The sequence below is a fragment of the Lepidochelys olivacea genome (assembly GCF_965140295.1).
Source record: "Lepidochelys olivacea isolate rLepOli2 genome assembly, chromosome: 1".
In the NCBI taxonomy this organism is placed as follows: domain Eukaryota; kingdom Metazoa; phylum Chordata; order Testudines; family Cheloniidae; genus Lepidochelys; species Lepidochelys olivacea.
Window position 1 is genome coordinate 344,286,845 of NC_140411.1, and position 16,265 is coordinate 344,303,109.

The following is a 16,265-nucleotide window of genomic DNA, read 5'->3' on the forward strand; positions in this document are numbered from 1 at the left end:
AAATACCCCCGATCTAAAGAGATAAGGGCCCCAGAACCACAGCTAATGCTAGTGCCTAATGCACTGTGTGTGTGTGTGTGTGTAATGACAAAGAGAAAAACCTAGGATTTGGGGGGCCAAGTAACTCCCTGCATGTATCTCACACACAGGGCTGCAGCCTTATCAAGTGATTCTCCTTAGCGGTTGCTGGGTTTTAGGATCTTTATCAGCTTCCAGATTTATGTGGGGTGGAACATTACAGATTTGTAGGAATTCAGGATCCAAAATCCAGCCTGAAGAATAGCAAAAGCTGCTGCTCTTCCAGCCTTACCAGGGCAGGCTGGGGAGCACTGAAGCAGATCAGATAAATGAGTAATGCAGAGAGAGAGAGACAAAGGGAAAGTGCTCTACAAATCTGGACTAGTCAGGCTCACCTCTGCAGGAGGAAGAAGAGGGGGTGGGGCAGGCGATCTGAAATAGAGGAGAAGTGTTAAGAAGGCTCCATATGTGCTCTCAGTCACAGACGCTGATATTTACTCAGCTCCCTGGCTGCAGGGGAATAAGCAGAAGCAAAACCTGCCTTAGGTCACATAGTCCTTTTCTCACCTCTCCCCAGAGCCAACACAGCCCTGGAGCTGGAGGAGGGGACAAGACTGCAGCTGGATGACGGACAGTCCAGTGTTTGACCTCCTGGCTTCTAGAGGATTTAATAATTTTATTAAGATGATGTTAAAATAAAAAGAAAACAGTACAGAGTTTAAGCATAGAAGTTTCTGGTTATCAGGGAATAAGGTACAGATTATCAAGGGGTATGAAGTTCGGTTTAGAAACAGATATGCATAAGAGATACATAATCTGCAATATCCCCGATTGGGGGTAAAAGGTTAACGGGTCAAAGTACAGACATTGAGATATGGGGGTATGTTGTTCATATAATGGCTATGTTCAGGTGTGGAGTATGATGAGTGGATACAATGATGAGGATGGATTTACCCTCATTTGGTGAGATTTAATGTTCAGTGAGTTTAATGTCCAGTTCATATGGTTCAATGGAAAAAGTATCTTGGTCCCTTTCTCGTAGTTGATGCACGATGTCGTACCAGCTCACACCTCCAGGTACTGTCAGTGGCCGGGGATGTGTTCGATGTAGATGTCCCTGGACCATCGGATGGTGTCCGACTAAAGCTGTAGTCTCCCCATACCTGGTCAAACCAGGGGCAGTGTTCTTGCCCCTTTTACTTAACTCTTTACACACTATGTTAACAGGTATTGATGGTCCATTTGATATTTTCATAATTGTGTAACTTTGCATAGCTAATAGCCACTTTCCTTGAAGTGGTTTACGAGCACTGGCCAAGAGGCATAGCTGGTGTGACTGGCAGAGCTGCGCGGAAGTATCATAGAATCATAGAATATCAGGATTGGAAGGGACCTCGGGAGGTCATCTAGCCCAGTCCCCTGCTCAAAGCAGGACCAATCCCCACCTAAATCATCCCAGCCAGGGCATTGTCAAGCTGGGCCTTAAAAACCTCTAAGGAAGGAGATTCCACCACCTCCCTAGGAAACCTATTCCAGTGCTTCACCACCCTCCTAGTGAAAAAGTTTTTCCTAATATCCAATCTAGACCGCCCCCACTGCAACTTGAGACCATTACTCCTTGTTCTGTCATCTGCCACCACTGAGAACCCTCTAGATCCATTCTCTTTGGAACCCCCCTTCAGGTAGTTGAAAGCAGCTATCAAATCCCCCCTCACTCTTCTCTTCTTCAGACTAAATAATCCCAGTTCCCTCAGCCTCTCCTCATAAATCATGTGCTCCAGCCCCCTAATCATTTTTGTTGCCCTCCGCTGGACTCTTTCCAATTTTTCCACATCCTTCTTGTAGTACTGGACACAGTACTCCAGATGAGGCCTCACCTATGCCGAATAGTGGTAACTGCAGAGTTGGCCCATTTTATTGTATTGATCTCTTTCTTTATGATTTATAAACACACCCATTGCAACATGAATGGGCACATCCATACAATAACCGAGGCTGTAAATTCACTGAGGCAGGGACCGTCTGCTTCTCCCTGTTTGTGCCGTGCCTACCATAATGGGGCTCTGATACTGGTTGGACCATATGCACTGCGGTAATAAACATGGTTAACATGAGTGGTGGAGGGAGAGCTGGTGGTGGTCCTTTTTGACCTTGGAATCTATAAATCCCCCTGTTCATTCCCTCCCTTCCTGGGCCACAGGGAGAACAGGATTGCTTGCCTTGCCCTCAACATGTTCAACACTTTCAGCTCTGTACTACGACAATGACTTTTAATCAAATCGCATGTTTCAGGGCTTCAGCTGGTCACCTGCAAGGGTCAGGAAGGACATTGTTCCTGAGGATACACAATTAGCCTAATGTACGCTGGGGGTTATTCAGCTTTTCTCTAAAACGTCAGAGATGGGCCAGAGCTGAAGACGGGATACCAGATGGGGTGAGCCAGTGCTCTGAGGTGGTACAGTGAATCCTCTTTCTTAGGCCTGGCCTACACTTCCAGTGGCATGTAGGGTACAAATAGCTGCATGCGGCAGTGAAAGGCTCTGGCCTGGGTGAGGCAGTGGGGAAAGGCTCTGGCAATGGAGAGCTGCAGGAGCCTTTCCCCACGGCCAGAGTCTTTCACGCTGGCGGGGAAAGGCTCTGGCAGAGGGAAGGCAGCGTGACACGACACTGCTAAAAAGAGGGAGGCACAGCACAGCGTGGGCATGCCAAGAGCTGTGTGGGGGATGTGCCCTAAGGTTCTGGCATGTCTGACCTCTACGCGCCTCAGCTGCCCTGCACCAGCTACAGGGCTAGCTATACCCGTGCTAGCTGGGCGTGCCGTGTCTGTTCTCTACATCCCACCACAAGTGTAGACCTGCCCTTAGACCAGGGGTAGGCAACCTATGGCACGCCTGCCAAAGGCAGCACACAAGCTGATTGTCAGCGGCACTCACACTGCCCGAGTCCTGGCCACCGGTCCAGGGGGAAAGGGGGGGGTGGGGCTCTGCATTTTAATTTAATTTTAAATGAAGTTTCTTAAACATTTTAAAAAACCTTATTTACTTTACATACAACAATAGTTTAGTTATATATTATAGACTTCTAGAAAGAGACCTTCTAAAAACGTTAAAATGTATGACTGGCACGCGAAACCTTAAATTAAAGTGAATAAATGAAGACTTGGCACACCACTTCTGAGAGGTTGCCGACCCCTGCCTTAGCCGCTTGGCGGATGAGCCTTGCTCGCGTGCTCAGGGCATAACTGATTACCAGATCTGCTGCCGGGAAGGAATTTTCCCCCAGGTCCGATTGGCAGGGACTTTGTGGTTTTTCTCCTTCTCTATAGCATGGGGTGTGGGTTGCCTGCAGGGATCATCTGGGCATGTCCCACCTAGAACCATAGAATCATAGAATATCAGGGTTGGAAGGGACCCCAGAAGGTCATCTAGTCCAACCCCCTGCTCGAAGCAGGACCAATTCCCAGTTAAATCATCCCAGCCAGGGCTTTGTCAAGCCTGACCTTAAAAACCTCTAAGGAAGGAGATTCTACCACCTCCCTAGGTAACGCATTCCAGTGTTTCACCACCCTCTTAGTGAAAAAGTTTTTCCTAATATCCAATCTAAACCTCCCCCACTGCAACTTGAGACCATTACTCCTCGTTCTGTCATCTGCTACCATTGAGAACAGTCTAAAGCCATCCTCTTTGGAACCCCCTTTCAGGTAGTTGAAAGCAGCTATCAAATCCCCCCTCATTCTTCTCTTCTGCAGGCTAAACAATCCCAGCTCCCTCAGCCTCTCCTCATAACTCATGTATTCCAGACCCCTAATCATTTTTGTTGCCCTTCGCTGGACTCTCTCCAATTTATCCACATCCTTCTTGTAGTGTGGGGCCCAAAACTGGACACAGTACTCCAGATGAGGCCTCACCAATCAATTCCCTCACCTAATCAATTCCCTGCCATTGCAGGGGCCTCAAGCATTGGTGGCACCTCGTGTCCTCCTATTCGCTGCTAGTGGCACATCATAGGTTAGTCTCCTGAGGCCTGAAATGCTTTAGTGTATCCCAAGTCCAGTTTCCCCCTCCCCACCCCACGGCAGAAAGGATGTGGACAAATTGGAGAGAGTCCAGCAGAGGGTAACAAAAATGATTAGAGGGCTGGGGCACATGACTTACGAGGAGAGGCTGAGGGAACTGGGCTTGTTTAGTCTGCAGAAGAGAAGAGTGAGGGCGGATTTGATAGCAGCCTTCAACTACCTGAAGGAGGGTTCCAAAGAGGCTGTTCTCAGTGGTGGCAGATGACAGAACAAGGAGTAATGGTCTCAAATTGCAGTGGGGGAGGTCTAGGTTTGGATATTAGGAAACACTATTTCACTAGGAGGGTGGTGAAGCACTGGAATGGGTTACTTAGGGAGGTGGTGGAGTCTCCATCCTTAGAGGTTTTTAAGGCCTGGCTTGACAAAGCCCTGGCTGGGACTATTTAGTTGGGGATTGGTCTTGCTTTGAGCAGGAAATTGGACTAGATGACCTCCTGAGGTCTCTTCCAACCCTTATCTTCTATGATTCTATGATTCTAAGTTGGTGTCAATATAGGGGTCATTGGGTGACATTTAATAGCCTGTGATATACAGGAGGCCAAACTGGAAGATCTATTGGTCCCTTCTGGACTTAAGCGCTGTACAAGTGTGGAACATTACCTACAAAACACACAATTCATGGCTCTGGGGACCTGACTTTCAAAGATGCTGAGCAGCTGTAACTGCCTGGGAAGTCTAGAGGAGCTGCAGATGTTCTGCACCTATGAAATCAATCCCACACCTAACGAAGTAAATTTTATGTTCATGAGCCAATGAAGAACCTGATAGTTCCCTGCCTGTCACAGCTTTAAGTTAGGAGTAAGGCCACTGGCACAAGCAGAATTATGTGGGTAGGGAACCAGCGTGGAGCAGAGGGGACCATCAGACCAGAAGGGGAAGTGAATTCAAGAGCCGAGAGTCTTTCCCTGAGGGTACCCTTCCACCAGCCCCCAGACAGTGAAACCGAGGGATGGTTTGCAAGAGCTCTGAAGCTGATTGCCTCTGCTGTGGCAGCACAAAGGGAGAAGGCCCATCTACACCACCACAGCAAAAAGTCTGGGATGACACATCTGCATAAATTATGCACAAATGCTGCATAAATTAATCATGAACTTTGCATAAATTACGCATGCATGTTGCACAAAGTATAAAAATTTTATTAAACCTAATGTTAAAAAATTATATAATACGCAGGTTAAGAAAAGAGTGTCTGTACATGTGGGTATAGTGCTTAGATTATCCACAAATACAAGGTTTTGTTTTTAAAGTCATAAGATATATATAGTGCATAATCAGCAATAACCCAAATTTAGGTGAATAAATGTAACAATACAGTTTAGATATTAGAATCCGAATACTTGGGTACATCACTCATGAAAAGTTATACAGAGAGTTGGTTGTGGAAAGCAAATATAGGAATGAGTGTAAATAGTCCCTCAGGAATTGAGCATTTAGGGTAGATTATCTATTTGGAAAATACAATCCATGAGGAAAGTATTTCAGTTACTTTCCCCATTGCTTTTCTCATTGGCACTCCAGCTCATCCCTTCTGGTATTGCCCATGTCCAGTGATGTGTTCTATGTAGATGTCCCTCGACCATCTGCTGGCGTCTGACACCATGAGTTGCCTCATCAGCCGAGTGTAGCGTTGACCGAGTCCGCTTTCTCTCAACACTCACTCGTTACCGGGGTCCCATGCACTCAAGGCTCCGACGACCAGCGCGTGTGTCTGAACCTGGTAACCCTTAGCTCTCAAGGTTTCAGCTAGAGGGGAATATTTCTTTCGAGCTCGGGTATCTTGGAAGGCGGGGATCCTGTTCTCAAAGGGCACAGTGACATCCACCCTGATGATCTTCTTCCGGTCCTCATTGGCGATGACGGTGTCCGGTCGCAACTGGCTGTCAGTTCTGGGGATGGGGGAGTTCACGGGTGGTGGGATGGCTCTGGCCAGGCGATCTTGGATGGCATTGTGTTGCAGCTGGAATGGAGCTTGCACAAAGTATATTACACTACCTAAACCTCCCAAAACCAGCAGTTCTCCCCCATCTTCCACTCCTTATCCAGTCCATTAGTCCCTCCTCCCCTAACCCCTTCACCAGTCCCTCACACATAAGCCAAGCTCTTCTCTTTGCTTTTGCTGACAAGAGCAGAAAGGGATGCAAAGCTCAGTTACTGACTCTACCCACCATGCATAAGAAACCAAAGGTTTAATTCAGTGAACAAGCCAAGTGGCTCTGAGATACTTTGGCTAAGTTACCTTTGTCCTCAAGGCTTCTGACCCAACTTGCTTATTTGAAAGTAGACTCTGCTCTGTGTACTTTGTTTGGAAATTATTAAAAGATAATAAGCCAGCAAACATGCAATCAAACACATTTATCACCATGCCTAACTACTATGAACTTTTATGGAACTAATTAAGAAAACACAATTATAATATCAAGCTCACAAATTGGAATCGACTCAATAAATCAATAGATTAGCAGTGATACTGAATTGAATCACCAATTTGTCAAGTCATCAAATTAATATAGTCCATAATCAAAAGCATGGAAATTAATACAGCCTATTGTCAATTCTTACAAATACTAATCCCAGGAATTCAAGGAGGCAGTTGTCTGTTTAGTCTCAGTTACAGGAGCTCACTCACGGCAAGATAATCAACTGGACCCCTGGAAAGTTTTGGAATCAAAACCAAACTGGTTTAAGGGCTTGTCTACACTTAAAATGCTGCAGTGAATCAGTGAAAACACTGCCTACGCTGAGGGGAGGGGTTCTCCCATCGTGACAGATACTCCACTTCCCCAAGAGGCAGTTGCTAGGTCAATGGGAAAATTCTCCCATCCACCTAGCACTTTCTACACCAAGGGTTAGATCAGTTTAACTGTGTCGCTCAGGGCTATGGATTTTTCACCCCCCTGAGCTACATAGTTATATCAACCTAGTTTCCTAGTATAGATCAGGCCTAACTTTGCTTTGAGGCCTGAGTGGTAGGTTCTTTCTGGAGTTCATGCTTACTGAGGGCTTGGCTACACTTGCGAGTTACAGTGCAATAAAGGAGCCCCGGGTGCACTAGGTCACTCCCCGTCCACACTGGCAAGGCACGTAGAGCACTCTGACTCCGTGGCTGGTCTGCTCCTGGTACTCCACCTCGGCAAGTGGAATAACATTTGCTGCGCCCCCGCTAGAGCATTGCGATGCCAGAGTGGATGCCCTGGTCTGTTAGTGTGCTCTGATCGGCCTCCAGAAGTGTCCCACAATGCCTGTGCTAGCCACTCTGGTCATCACTTTGAACTCTACTGCCCTGCCCTCAGGTGACCAACCATTGGACCCGTCCTTTAAATTCTCTGGGAATTTTGAAAATCCTCTTCCTGTTTGCTCAGCCAGGCGTGGAGCGCTCTCAGATAATCTCTCCAGGTGATCATGCCTCCACGCACCAGGTGATCCCCAGTATGGAGCAATGGCAAGGTGCTGGACCTCATCAGTGTTTGGGGGAGGAAGCTGTCCAGTCCCAGCTGCGCTCCAGCTGTAGGAATTATGATAATGAATTATGAATTATGAATGAATTATGAAATAAAAGATCAAAAGAGGCACCAGACTAATAGAGAAATTAAGATACATACTCGTATTCATGTACCTTGGTTACAGACACCTTAGAAAAACCTAAGCCAGACAGACAGATAGGAATCCTTTTGCCCACCACTAAAATGCGGTCATTTCTGGGGTAGAATGAGACAACTGTTGATCAAAGCACAGCAAGTAAAGAAAGGTGTCATAGCCCATTGCAACTCTGGAGGACATAGGTAGGCAAAATGAGATTGCACATATTCAAGGCTGGCCAGGATGTCAGTGATTGATAAACTTCCTACTCTTGCAGAAAATTAAATCAGGTTTTTAATGACTGCAACTGTTCAGGACATGAGCTCATACAAAAGCAACAGGGCCATATCCTGGCCCCTGCTACAGCTGCTTTACACTACCCTGGGATCTTAATTGTCTGGCGCAGGATTCCTCCAGCCTAAGGGAAACCTCAGGTGGTACAGAGCCAGAAAGGCTCAGAAGTGTAGGACTGGAAGGGACCTCAGCAGATCATCTAGTCCAGTCCCCTGCACTCAAGGCACGACTAAGTAATAACTAGACCATTCCTGACAAGTGTTTGTCTAATCTCTTTTTTAAAATCTCCAATGATGGAGATTCCACAACCTCCCTGGGTAATTTGTTCCAGTGCTTAACTATCCTGACAGTTAGGAAGTTTTTCATAATGTCCAACCTACATCTCCCTTTCTGAAATTTAAGCCCATTGCTTCTTGTCCTAACCTCAGAGGTTAAGGAAAACAATTTTTCGTCTTCCTTGTAAAAACCTTTTATGTACTTGAAAATTGTTATAATGTCCCTTCTCAGTCTTCGCTTCTCCAGATTAAACAAACCCAATTTTTTCAATCTTCCCTCATAAATCATGTTTTCTAGACCTTTCATCATTTTTGTTGCCCTCCTCCATACTTTCCCCAATTTGTCTATATCTTTCCTGAACTGTGATGCCCAGAACTGGACACAATATTCCAGTTGAGGCTTAATCAGCACGGAGTAAAGCAGAAGAATTACTTCTCGTGTCTTGCTTACAACACTCCTGAGAATACATCCCAGACTAATGTTTTCTTTTTTTTGCAACAGTGTTACACTGTTGACTCACATTTAGCTTGTGATCCACTATGACCCCTCAGATCCCTTTCCACAGTTCTCCTTCCTATGCAGTTATTTCCCATTTTGTATGTGTGCAACTGATTGTTCCTTCCTAAGTGGAGTACTCTGTATTTGTCCTTATTGAATTTCATTCTATTTACTTCAGACCATTTCTTCAGTTTGTCCAGATCATTTTGAATTTTAATCCTGTCCTCCAAAGCACTTGCAACACCTCCCAGCTTGGTAACATCCACAAACTTTATCAGTGTACTCTCTGTGCCATTATTTAAATCGTTGATGAAGATATTGAACAGAACCGGACCCAGGACCGATCCCTGTGGGACCCCACTTGTTATGCCCTTCCAGCTTGACTGTGAACCACTGATAACTACTCTCTGGAAATGGTTTTCCAAACAGTTATGCACCTACCTCATAGTAGCTCTATCTAGGTTGTATGTCCTTTGTTTGTTTATGAGAAGGTCATGCAATACTGTATCAAAAGCCTTACTAAAGTGAAGATATACCACATTTACCTCTATACCCGGCTCCCCATCCACAAGGCTTGTTATCCTCTCAAAGAAAGCTATCGGGTTGGTCTGACAAGATTTGTTCTTGACAAATCCATGCTGACTGTTACTTTTCACCTTATTATCTTCTAGGTGTTTGCAGATTGATTGCTTGATTATTTGCTCCATTATCTTTCCAGGTACAGAAGTTAAGCTGACTGGTTGTAATTCCCCTGGGTTGGCCTTATTTTTCTTTTTATAGATGGGCACTATATTTGCCCTCTTTCAATCCTCTGGAATCTCTCCCATCTTCCACATCTTTTCAAAGATAATGGCTAATGGCTCAGATATCTCCTTAGTCAGCAGCTTGAGTTTTCCAGAATGTATTTCATCAGGCCCTGCCGGTTTGAAGATATCTAACTTGTTTAAGTAATTTTTAACTTGTTCTTTCCCTATTTTAGCCTCAGATCCTACCTCTTGTTCACTGACATTCACTATGTTAGATGTCCGATCACTACTAACCTTTTGGTGAGAATTGGAACAAAAAAAGGCATTTAGCACTTCTGCTACTTCCACATTTTCCATTATTGGCTTTCCTTCCTCATTGAGTAACGGGCCTATCCTTGGTCTTCCTCTTGCTTCTCATGTATTTGTAGAATGTTTTCTTGTTACCCTGTATGTCTCTAGCTAGTTTAATCTCATTTTGTGCCATGGCCTTGTTCATTTTGTCCCTACATGCTTGTGTGGGTTTTTTGGATTTTTTTTATACTCATCCTTCGTAACTTGACCTACTTTCCACTTTTTGTGGGACTTGTTTTTGCGTTTCAGATCATTGAAGATCTCCTGGTTAAGCCAGGGTGTCCTCTTGCCAGACTTCCTATCTTTCCTACACAGTGAGACTGTTTGCTTTTGTGCCCTTAATAATGTCTCTTTGAAAAACTGCCAACGCTCTCAAACTGGTTTCCCCCTAAGGCTATGTCTATGCTACAAAGATAAATCTACGAAGATAAGTCAACTTACAGCCACTGCATTAATTATTACAGTGGCTATTGTCCACACTACCCTCCTTCTGTCGGTGGTGCACATCCTGACTGAAGAGAGGCAGTGTGGGGGATTGAGAGCCAGGGCTCTCCACTCCATGCAGCTCCCCACCAGTACACCAGCTGCTCTGCAGAGCTTCTCACCTCCTCTATCCCAGCCAGGAGCAGGGGGAAAGTTGCTCAGGGCTTCTCACCTCCGGTGGGGAGATCCACACCCAGAGTCCGGTCAGCTGCCATGCTCCCAGTGGGGAGCAGGGAGCCGGGACCCCGGAGGCAGCAGGGCTCCATGTGAGGAGCAGGGAATCTGGGCAACAGCCCAAGCCAAGAGCCTGGGTGGCAGCTCAGCTTGGAGAGGATACCAGGCAGCAGCTGCTTTCTTGTCAATTTGACGGCTCCAGTAAGCTATGAAATTGACAAGAATGAAAGCCAACAGCCCATGTAAGCAACACAGTGTCTACACAGACACTGCATCACCCTAACTACACTGACATAAGCCCTATGCCTCTCGTGGAGGTGGTTTTATTATGTCGGCATCGCAGGCGAGTTACATCAGTGGGAGGAGCATTTCAGCGTCTACCCCTCCACTGTTTTGTCAACAACAGCTGGCTTTTAGTTTTGTCGACAAAACTGTGTAGTGTAGACAAGGCCTTAGGCACCCTTCCGATGGGATCTTCCCTACCAACTCCCTGAGTTTGCTCAAGTCTGCCTTCCTGAAATGTATTATCTTTATTGTGCTGTTTTCCCTCCTACCATGCCTTAGTATCATGAACTCACCATTTCATGATCCCTTCACCCCAAAAAAGCCTCACCCACCTGTTCTTCCTGGTTAGGTGGTCTATAGCAGATCTCTACCATGGCATCATCCTTGGGTTTTTTTACCCCTTTTATCCTTACCCAGGGCAGGACATCTCCTTTCCTTGGGAAGGCACAACACACATTGGTTTTGCTTGCTGTACAACAGCTTTCTTTCGGGGGAAGCTTTTATTGCCCTGACATTATAAAACAGGCCCTCAAGACGCTCTGTGCAAAATGACCACCATGGAACCGGAAACAGTGCAGTTTGCCTGCTTCCATTGCAAACCAGATAGTTACGAGTGAATCTGGTTTATGATTTTGCATCAAAACCATGTGAAATTGGCAGTTTCTTGAGCCTCAGAGTTTCCAGGCAAAGCTGGGTGAGTCTTGACTGTTATGACCTGGTTTCACTTTGAGTTTCGGGATTGGTCTGAAACTGAAACTCAGGGCTTGGGTGTGTGTGAATCTACTTGTACTGAAAGTGAATCAGGCATTAGCCCAAACCTTAGCAAACTGAAATTAATGACCCTACCCTTCTATGTCAATTCACAGCTTGCGCCCATTCCCATCTAAATCAGAAGATGGTTTGTCATTGGCTTATATGGGGCAGGACTGAACCCTCAGCCTGTGCTACAGTACCTGGCATGCCACTCCTCCCAGGCTTAGCTACTTTCTCTTTAGACTGAAAAGCTATAAAAGGTGTATTAGCATTAGGGACAGGAAGAATTCTGTAACTGACTAATCCTAGTTAATTTTACTGGATCCTTTGTACATTTTGCATTGACCTCTCAGAGAATTAGTTTAAATAAAAAGTGAATGCATTTATCTGGAGTCAGTACATCTGCCATTTGTGCAGCCTAATGTCTGTAGAGGTGGAATATCCTCATCCATCTTAACCAGTAATCATGATCGTTGAGGTTAGAACCAAGCAACAACAGGAAATTCTCCCAAATTTCAACTAACAGGGACTCAGTAGTAAAATGTATCTAATTCAAAGGAGATGATCAAGGGCCCAATTCTTACCATGCTACTGGCATAGTCTTTACTACTTTTTGTCATAAAACATGCCTAGTCTACGGAGGACCATTGCACCAGCCAGAGTGACCACAGTTGATGGCATCGCACCAGGCATTGTGTAGTGAAGTTCCCAGATCTGGCCCAATCCTACAAATCCATGAATCTCTGGGGTGGCCCTGCGAGCAGTGCCAGGTAAGGTCAGGGTGTACACCACTTTGTGTGTCAGTTTGAGAGCACAATCTGCTGGGGTGGCTTGGTCCATCTTGGCGACACGGCTGAAGAGCATGCCATGCTGCTTCTGAATATGATGAGCAATTGGAGGAAGGCCAGATCTCTGCTAGATTGTGACATTTTCGTGCTGATAGCGCATCTGGATAGCAACTCCAAGCCTGCCTACAAGAGGGTCCAGATTTCTGACCCAGATAGCAATATAGGTAGTAGATAGGTTTGACAGGTCCCAAACTTTGTCTTGGCACAAAGATGTTTTTGCATCCAGAAGCAAGACATAAACGTTGTAGTCTTTACAACTGCGAGGGACTCCAGTTTATTCAAAGGAGCTATCCAGGGTAGTAAAGCACTCCACATGGGAGTAGGGCCCAGAGCCTCAAAGGTATGTAGGCAACTCCCATTGATTTCAGTGGAAGTTAGGCACCTAAATACCTTTGCAGCTCTGGGCCGAAGTTTAAAGGACTCAAGCCTACGTTAGGTCAATGGATTTGGTGACTGATTGTTGAATGGAAATACAATTGCTCACAATGTCCAGTTGCTGGGATTGATCACTGCCTGATGCTTCAGAAGAAGGGGAAATAATTATCCACAAACAAACCAGGTAAGGGCTCTACCAACAGTTCAATTCTGTATTAGGGTCAAAATTCTGTCTTGATAGCTGCAATGATCAGTTTATGCCCTGACTAGTGCAATTTGGTTGTTCATAGAATCATAAAAGATTAGGTTAGAAGAGACCTCAGGAGGTCATCGAGTCCAACCCCCTGCTCAAAGCAGGACCAACCCCAGCTAAATCATCCCAGCCAGGGCTTTGTCAAGCCGGGCCTTAAAAACCTCTAAGGATGGAGATTCCACCACCTCCCTAGGGAACCCATTCCAGTGCTTCACCGCCCTCCTTGTGAAATAGTGTTTCCTAATATCTAACCTAGACCTCCCCCACGGCAACTTGAGACCATTACTCCTTGTTCTGTCATCTGCTACCACTGAGAACAGCCTAGCTCCATCCTCTTTGGAACCCCCCTTCAGGTAGTTGAAGGCTGCTATCAAATGCCGCCTCACTCTTCTCTTCTGCAGACTAAATAAGCCCAGTTCCCTCAGCCTCTCCTTGTAAGTCATGTGCCCCAGTCCTCTAATCATTTTTATTGCCCTCCGCTGGACTCGCTCCAATTTTTCCATATCCTTTCTGTAGTGGGTGGTCCAAAACTGGAGACAGTACTCCAGAGGTGGCCTCACCAGTGCCGAATAGAGAAGAATAATCACTTCCCTCCATCTGCTGGCAATGCTCCTACTAATGCAGCCCGAGATGCCATTAATCTTCTTGGCAAAAAGGGCACACTGCTGACTCATATCCAGCTTCTCATCCACTGTAATCTCCAGGTCCTTTTCTGCAGAACTGCTGCTTAACCAGTCGGTCCCCAGCCTGTAGCAGTGCATGGGATTCTTCCGTCCTAAATGCAGGACTCTGCACTTGCCCTTGTTGAACCTCATCCGATTTCTTTTGGCCCAATCCTCCAATTTGTCTAGGTCACTCTGGACCCTATCCCTCCCCTCCAGCATATTTACCTCTCCCGCCACCACTTAGTGTCATCCGTGAACTTGTCGAGGGTGCAATCCATCCCATCATCCAGATCATTAACGAAGATGTTGAACAAAACCAGCCCCGGGACTGACCCCTGGGGCACTCTGCTTGATACCTGCTGCCAACTAGACATCGAGCCATTGATCACTACCCGTTGAGCATGACAATCTAGCCAGCTTTCTATCCAATTTATAGTCAATTAATCCAATTCATACTTCTTCAACTTGCTGGCAAGAATACTATGGGAGACCATATCAAAAGCTTTACTAAAGTCAAGGTATATCATGTCCACCACTTTCCCCATATCCACAGAGCCAGTTATCTCATCATAGAAGGCAATCAGGTTGGTCAGGCATGACTTGCCCTTAGTGAATCCATGTTGACTGTTCTTGATCACCTTCCTCTCCTCCAAGTGCTTCAAAATGGATTCCTTGAGGACCTGCTCCATGATTTTTCCAGGGACTTAAGTGAGGCTGACCAGTCTGTGGTTCCCCAGATTCTCCTTCTTCCCTTTTTAAAAGACGGGCACTATATTTGGCTTTTTTCAATTGTCTGGGACCTCCTCCGATCGCCATGAGTTTTCAAAGATAATGGCCAATGGCTCTGCAATCTCATCAGCCAACTCCTTCAGCATCCGTAGATGCATTGCATCTGGCCCTATGGACTTGTGCATGTCCAGCTTTTCTATATAGTCCTTAACTATATGTTCTTTCACCACTGAGGGCTGCTCACCTCCTCCCCATACTGTGCTGCCCAGTGCACCAGTCTGGGAGCTGACCTTGTCTGTGAAGACTGAGGCAAAAAAAGCATTGAGTACTTCAGCTTTTTCCACATCATCTGTCACTAGGTTGCCTCCCCCATTCAGTAAGGGTCCCACACTTTCCCTGACCACCTTCTTGTTGCTAACATACCTGTAGAAACCCTTCTTGTTACCCCTCACATCCCTTGCTAGCTGCAACTCCAATTGTGTGTTGGCCTTTCTGATTATACCCCTGCTTGCTCGAGCAATATTTTTATAGTCCTTCCTAGTCATCTGTCCAAGTTTCCACTTCTTGTAAGCTTCCTTTTTTGTGCTTAAGCTCACCAGAGATTTCTATGTTAAGCCAAGCTGGTTGCCTGCCATATTTGCTATTCTTTCTGCACGTCGGGATGGTTTGTTCCTGTGCCCTCAATAAGCCTTCTTTAAAATACAATCAGCTCTCCTGGACTCCCTTCCCCTTCATATTAGCCTCCCAGGGGATCCTGCCCGTCAGTTCCCTGAGGGAGTCAAAGTCTGCTTTTCTGAAGTCCAGGGTCCATATTCTGCTGCTCTCCTTTCTTCCTTTCGTCAGGATCCTGAACTCAACTATCTCATGGTCACTGCTGCCCAGGTTGCCACCCACTTCTACTTCCCCTACCAATTCTTCCCTGTTTGTGAGCAGCAGGTCAAGAGGAACACGGCCCCTAGTTGGTTGCTCCAGCACTTGCACCAGGAAGTTGTCCCCAACACTCTCCAAAAACTTCCCGGATTGCCTGTGCACTGCTGTATTGCTCTGCCAGCAGACGTCAGGGTGATTGAAGTCCCCCATGAGAACCAGGGCCTGTGATCTGGAAACTTCTGTTAGTTGTCCAAAGAAAGCCTCATCTACCTCATCCTCCTGGTCCGGTGGGCTATAGCTTGTTCATATCCAGCATGAATTATGTGCTAATAGCAGAGCTGGTCAGAAAGTGGCATTTCTGTTTCATGAGAAATTTCAAACTTAAAAAAAATCATTCCAAATCAAAATTAAAAGTTGAAAGTTTGAAATTCCACATGGTGCAAAAATTCTGATTTTTTTTCAAAGTCAGAACCATCTAAATGTTTCATTTCAATAATGTCCAATCACTTCCTTTTGATAATGTCAAAGCACTTCATTTTGCTACAGAAAAAAACATTTCATTTTGGTAACATTGATTCATTGCACGTAGATTATTATATTGTAATATATTATAATGTCTAAATAAAATAAATCAGAACAAACTATTTCAATGTTATCGAAACAAAACAAGAAAGTCAAAAAACAGTCTGCCTTTTCCCAATCAAAATCAACACATCCCCATGAAACATTTTAATTTGGACAAAATTGCATTTTTGATAGAAAACTCTTTCAGAGACATTATTTATCATTTATCAGAAAACTATCCTTTCATTTTAAAAAGCCTTCCACAGCATTGACCTCAGACTCCTGCAGCAGTGAGTCCCACAAGTCTCCAAATAGAACACATTCAAAGAAGCAATTGTATGTAAAATGTTTGTATGGGTCTGCTGGATTTTTAACAATAGTGTCATGAGCCCAATGTTAAGTGACCGTAAATTGCATTTCACTAGGAAGTCA

At 45.5% G+C, this 16,265-nt stretch overlaps 1 protein-coding gene across 3 annotated transcripts in view; it reads right to left on the bottom strand.

The window, feature by feature from the left end:
* Nucleotides 1-5,385: 5,385 nt before the first annotated feature.
* The window catches only part of PFKFB3 (6-phosphofructo-2-kinase/fructose-2,6-biphosphatase 3), a 100,784-nt gene continuing 89,904 nt past the window's right edge, over nt 5,386-16,265 (bottom strand). The window contains exon 16 of one of the 3 annotated variants that reach the window (XM_084651877.1): nt 5,386-7,595. In XM_084651877.1, the coding sequence (XP_084508003.1) occupies nt 7,292-7,595 (304 nt within the window). In that variant the 3' untranslated portion in view covers nt 5,386-7,291. The remainder of the gene's footprint in view (nt 7,596-16,265) is intronic. The other 2 variants (XM_084651876.1, XM_084651878.1) reach the window with 2 other exon arrangements.